The following is a 6,626-nucleotide window of genomic DNA, read 5'->3' as shown; positions in this document are numbered from 1 at the left end:
GTGTGCTAAGCTCTGTCTATCAACTACCATTATCAAGTAGTTTGTTCTTACTTACACTTTTTTGCATGAACAATTTAGTATATAAATTATCACGTCATCAATATTGTAAATAAACTTAGTTTACTACAAATTCATTCACATGTATGTCATGCAAAGCACCAAATTATTAGTTATATGGATTTTAAAACAAAGTATAAAATTAAAATTGATATATATATATATAAATTAATGTATATGGAAGTGCTCATGGTCTATTTTTATAAACAATGTAGATATTTTATTATAATTTATTTAAGAAAATTACAAAAATCTAACAATCAACTCATATATTTAATAAGTGGAGTCAAAATTCTTCCATAGACAAATCAAAGAAAAGTCATGCATGATAAGAAAATATGATTTTCTTAGTCTGAGATATAGCAGTAGTCCAAACTAGAAAGATAGAGTACACATGGTCTATTTATATGACATATCAATGGAGAACAAAAGTGGGAAGACTTTATTAATTAAGGCTACCCATTTATATATATATATATAGCATATAAAAAGGATATGGAAACCATGAAAATTTTTGGTCGGTGGGTTTGTTAAGCTCTATAACGAGCCAAAAAAAAACACAATCATTCTATATGTAATAATTGTCTTATTTTCCTCTCTTCAATCTTTCTATTTAACTAGTTATTTATATCCTCCTCCAAACATATACCCAATTTGACAAACATAAAAAATTAAAATATATAATTTTTGTTTTCTTACTTTTGTATATTGGTCCATAATTCTATATTTTTAATGAGAAATTAACTACCTTTTCTTTTATTTATGAGTAATTTTGTACCAATTTTTTATAAGATAAGGGAAATGGAAATCTGACATATCATTAGAAAAAAAATAGAATGCCAAATTGAAAATAAAACCATCCAATTAGATACAAACTTACCTATATAGTTGATTCATATATACTTAAAGATTTTCAAAGAAAAAAATAATTGGTTCAATTTTAAGCTTTGAAGAGTGACTTATTATTGTTATTATTATTATAGTTTTTTTATTAATATTACTTAAGTTATAAAAAAAATTAATTCAAATAATTTTTCAAAAGGAAAAACCTAAAACTAGCCAATATAATTAAATGATCTTTGTAACAAATCCCAGTTTTTATTTCTTGGGGTGATGGTGATTGATAGACAAAAGTACTGCTAGCACAAACCCCACACACACACATATATATAGCTAAAACAGCAAGGGCCAACTTTGCATGTAAACCGTGGTATGGACTGTGAAATTACTTAAGAGTCCTCTCTTACAGTCCTAATTATTTTTACTATGGAAAGTCAATTCTGCTCCAATGATTTAGCCTTTACGATTCAAAATATATTTTGAATAACATTAATAATATTGAACTATTAATTCCCCACAAAAAAAATATATTGAACTATTAATTTAAAGTGTACATAGTGAATATCTGTGTGTGTGTTGGAACGAGAAAAATGGCTTTAATTAATTAAACACCGAACGTCAACAAATTGAATGAACATTATTAACTTAATTAATACATACATGGATATGCGTGTGGTTATTGCTCCTTGCGTATATTTTATAAAGAACTAAGATCACTTGATACATAGGTTATATGTAATCTCTATTGAAGACAAAGTTAAGAATGTTTTTAACATTAAAAGTACAACGTGTTTTTTAACATTAATTAATAAAATGAATTATCTTTAGTTGTATCATGAATTAAAGTTTAATGTCGATAATTTTTATTTTTTAAAAAAAAAAAATCAAGGAAGAAAAAAGGATATGGTACACCAAGAAGCAAGGACTGTTCCACAGGGTCAAGAATAGAAAAGCAGATATTATGTTAGATCTGATATTGAAGTTGATTGAACCCTAGTAGTCCTTATAATGATAATAATATATTATTTTGTCTGACCCGGATCCGAATTGTGATGGAGGTTCAGAACCCCATAAAAATTCCTCTAAAATTTAGAAAGAATCTTCTTACCTTCCTACCCACTTCATTAAAGTTAGTAGCAGAAGAAGATTCCCTATTCTTAGGCTCCTTTATTATTCTTTTAAAGGGAAGATAGTTCTTGTTTATTTATTTTTTGGCCCTTTAAGCTTTGTGAGTTGTGCTCCCTTAATTTAGAGTCGTAGAATTGGAACTAAGATATTCCTTCCTTAGGGGCAAATATTATATTCTTTAAGATGAATGTTTCATATTTTAAGATTAGATATTCCCCTCTTCTCTCTGAATGCACTAAATTTGAGAGCAATTATTCAACTTTTGAAACCGAAAAGAGAGTTGCATGGTGGATTGATACTAAACCCCATTTGAATATGTCCTCTCTCTCTCCTATTTCGTGGTAAAAAAATAAATTAATTTTGGATTATGGTATATGCTTCTTTCTCTCCCAAATAAAGCTTTTTGGTGTATATACATAAATATATATAATCATAGTAGAATCATTAATATTACATAATATAATAATTAGTATCAAATTAATGGTATAGACATAGAGTACTTTGTTATTACATGAAAACATCAATTACTACTCTAATTGGCTGTAAACGTGTCCAACATCTAGGACCTATGCCGGTGATATGGAGGTTTTGCATTTACACTTTTGTGTTAATCACAACCATAGAATCCAACTGATCTCTTTTTGAGCCTTGTGTGGGCTGCCAATAATTTTCACCCTTTAATGTTTAAAAGCATGTATATGTACATATATGCAAATATATATATATGCTATATGCATAGATTTTCATATATAAAAATCATCATATCCATTTTTGGCGCGTGTGTATGGCATATTTAATTTGGAGGTGGAATTTTTCTGAACCATGTATTTCTATAACTATATAACCAAATAAAGGAATTATTATGTAATATAATGTATGGTAGACATAGAATTACAATGGTTATATGTAACAGAAGCAAATTGAAATAAGATGATTAAAGAATCTACATAGGTTTCATAGCTGGTAATGATTCCAGTGACCCCAAAAAAGAAAAGTAAAGAAGAAAAAATAAATAAAGAAAAGTACCACAACAGTAAGAAGAAGAATCATCTTTTATTTTTGTGAAATTTGAACTTGTACGAAGATCACCCTAAAGCCCCATAAAATAAAAATTGTAATTATAAAAACAAGCAGGTCCTAAGCACATGACCCTCTGGTGTCAGACTCCTCCTGATTCGCTCTCTCTCTCTCTCTCTCTCTCTCATATTTGGCTTTATTGTTTGCAAGAAGTTACCATCCTTCTTTATCACCTCTCTCACTCTCTCTCTCTTGCTTTATCTTTTCTTCTCTCTCTCTCTCCTTTATTCCCTTTGAACTCACCCCTAAAAAGAAGACGATCCCCCCTCGATCCTCATTGTGTTCACAAACAACAGACTCTTCCTTTCTCTCTCTCTCTCTCTCTCTCTCTATATACTTTGGAAAGAGGCCAAACACTGTCTTTTAGGTGACCTTGTTTGTTCCCGCATCTCCCTGTTGTTGTTATATCATTATTTTGGGTTTTAGTTTTTTCTTTCACACAAACATTAATACTACCACCACCACCATCATCATCATCATCAATAATTTCTGAAATAACAGTGTTTTGATAATTATCTTTATCCATATATCTACATATATATTTATTAATTGTGGGAGTCTATTAATTAGTGTTTATAAGAGAGATTTTGCAATAATCATGATGGCGTCGCCTTCGGAGCTCTCGTTGGAATGCAAGCCAGCTCACGGCTATTCAATGCTTCTGAAATCGTTCGGAGAGCATCAACACAGCCACCAACAGCATCATCATCTTCAGCAACAGCAACCGCAGGTAGCTCAGCATGATCACACCCACAAACTTGAAGACTATCTTAATCGTCTCGAGGAAGAACGTCTCAAAATCGAAGCCTTCAAGCGCGAGCTCCCCCTTTGCATGCAACTTCTCACCAGTGGTATATTTAATTTTTTCATCTATACATACATACATATATGCATTATAAATTATGATAATCCTTATTATTGAATAGAAACCTATAAAGATCATTGAAGAAATGTTTTTATTTTTATTTTTCATTTTGGCACCATTAAATTTATTGGATATGTCAATATGTTTTAGCGTTACAATTAGTTATATATAGATCTAGCCTTGTCATCACTCTTTTAAAATTCATTTATACAAGTGAGATAACTGATATTTTTCTAATAGAGAGAAAGACATATATATATAGTCCAAATCTAAGAAGATTCAGTAATTAAGTAATAAAAATGTAAGATTTGGATCTGGATATTGATATTGATATATAATTTCTAATCTTCTCATGATAAATTTGCTTCTATTGCTGTTATTATTATAGCTGTGGAGGCTTCAAGGCAACAACTACAAGACTATAGAACAAACCAAGGGCCAATAAGGCCAGTTCTAGAGGAATTCATACCCTTAAAGACTTCAAGCTCTGAAGGCTCAGCAGATCAAAAAATCACAAACGCACCTGATAATAAGGCGAATTGGATGACGTCAGCCCAACTATGGAGCCAAAGTAGTAGTAACGATGGAACCAAACCACAACCCACAAACAACAGCAACAGCAACATTGTTACTCCAAAAGAAGCTGATATTAGCTTCAACGTAGTGAGTCCCAAGCTGGCTCTAGACAACAAGTTATCTCAAAGGCTTAATGGGCCAGCGGGTGCTTTTCTTCCATTCTCCAAAGACAGCAACCGTAATAACAATAATTCCATCCCCAACCAAAGTTTTAGGCCGCTGCCGGAGTTGGCGCTTTCGGCTGCCACGGCGGAGAAAGACATTATGGGGGAAGAGAATCACAAGTGCAGTTCCGAGGCCGAGAGGAGAGAAAACTCCGGCAATAATGGAAATGGTGGAGTGGTTGTTGAGACGGGAAAAGGAGGAGTGGCTGGAAATAATAACAGTAGTAATATTAACGGGTCAGATCATCATCAAGGTGTACAAACAAATAATAATAATAACAACAATAATAATTCCAGCTCTACTACAAATAATAATCAAACTCACCGGAAGGCAAGGAGGTGTTGGTCTCCAGATTTGCACCGAAGATTTGTTAATGCCCTTCAGATGCTTGGTGGGTCTCAAGGTAATTGATTAAATCTTGTTAATTTATCATTGATATTCTTTTTTAATATATATATATATAAATTATCAAACATTATAAACAAAGTTTATTATAGTTAAAAACATTTTATAAAGTTGCTTATTTTTTTTTTACTGTGATGGAAACAGTTGCCACTCCAAAACAGATCAGGGAGCTCATGAAGGTTGACGGTTTGACCAATGATGAAGTTAAAAGCCATTTGCAGGTACTATATGGTTTCTCTCACTCTCTCTCTCTCATGCAACAATATATGCATGAAAAAACAAAAAGAAAAAGGAAAAAGAAAAGCGTTTGTACTGTGTCCGAAAAAAAATAAATAAACTCAGGGACAACGTCCCATTCTGACATTACAAAATCATATCAGTGATCTTGTTTCGTTTCTTTAATATATTATCTTTTTTTATATATATATATACAGAAATATAGGCTCCACACCAGAAGACCAAGTCCACAAGCACCAGGGACTCCAGCACCTCAGCTGGTGGTACTAGGAGGCATCTGGGTCTCGGAGTACTCCGCCGCCGCAGCCCATAATGGGGCCCAAACAGCCCTCTACAGTTCTCACGCGGCTTCCCACGCGCCGCCGCCTCACTACTGCGCTCCGCCCGTGCCACAAGACTTCTACGCCTCGCAGGCTCAGGCTCAGGCTCAGGGTATGCCCCACCACCACGCACTCCACCATCAGCTTCAAATGTACAAGGCAACGTCACAGACGCACAGCTCGCCGGAGTCGGACGTCCGGGGGGCTGGCGGTGATCGGTCGGAGAGCATCGAAGATGGCAAGTCAGAGAGCAGCAGCTGGAAAGGCGAGAGCGGCGACAATGGGGCAGAGCGAAAAGGGTTGGCGGCGCTCAGGGAAGATGGGGAAGAGAGCAATGGAAGTGAGATTACTCTCAAGTTCTGATATCTAAGGTATAAAGTATATAACTAGGGTTAGGATGATAATAGGGTCTCTTGTGTGTTAATTTCTCATGTTGCCCTTTAGTTCTAATTTTATTCTTGTTATATAGTAATATTATTACCATTATTATTATTATTTAGTTAGTCAGTAGAGATCGATGGTACGTACCAAAGAGCATAACGGGAACTAAAAATGTCTATTTGTTTTGTTATAAATTCATCTTTTTATGTCTCATAAGATGATATCCTTATTTGAGGAAAAATTGCTGAAGATTGGAATATTATTAATATTATTTTTGGAATTTTCTCTAGTACTTTTGCCTTTTGATTTGCAAGACAAATATTTGCCTTTTTTAAAAGGGTGATAACGGCCTGACCAGTGTAAAATCATCTGTGCCAAGGAAACATAGCCACGAAAGTGAAGAGCAATGGACACGCCTACATAATATGTGCCTCTTATCTCTATAACTCACTATTAAATGGCTAAATATCAACATATCACATAAAATTGCTTTTATATTTTGACTGCGCAGGTAACGGAAATTCATTGTTTTAATGATTTTTTATTTTTTAAAGGTTAATTTTAATGGAATATTT

The 6,626-nt window shown here is 33.3% G+C and overlaps 1 protein-coding gene across 1 annotated transcript; it reads left to right on the top strand.

Moving 5' to 3' along the window:
• Positions 1-3,275: 3,275 nt before the first annotated feature.
• Positions 3,276-6,340, top strand: LOC133796975 (myb family transcription factor EFM). Its single transcript, XM_062234696.1, has 4 exons — positions 3,276-3,953; positions 4,356-5,111; positions 5,258-5,334; positions 5,548-6,340. Exons 1-4 carry the CDS (start codon positions 3,701-3,703, stop codon positions 6,031-6,033), a joined length of 1,572 nt encoding a protein of 523 aa, XP_062090680.1. The 5' UTR covers positions 3,276-3,700; the 3' UTR covers positions 6,034-6,340.
• The last annotated feature ends 286 nt before the right edge of the window (positions 6,341-6,626 follow it).

The sequence above is a fragment of the Humulus lupulus genome, chromosome 8, assembly GCF_963169125.1.
Source record: "Humulus lupulus chromosome 8, drHumLupu1.1, whole genome shotgun sequence".
Taxonomy (NCBI): domain Eukaryota; kingdom Viridiplantae; phylum Streptophyta; class Magnoliopsida; order Rosales; family Cannabaceae; genus Humulus; species Humulus lupulus.
The sequence above is the reverse complement of the archived record's forward strand: the minus strand, read 5'-3'. Positions and strand labels throughout refer to the sequence as shown.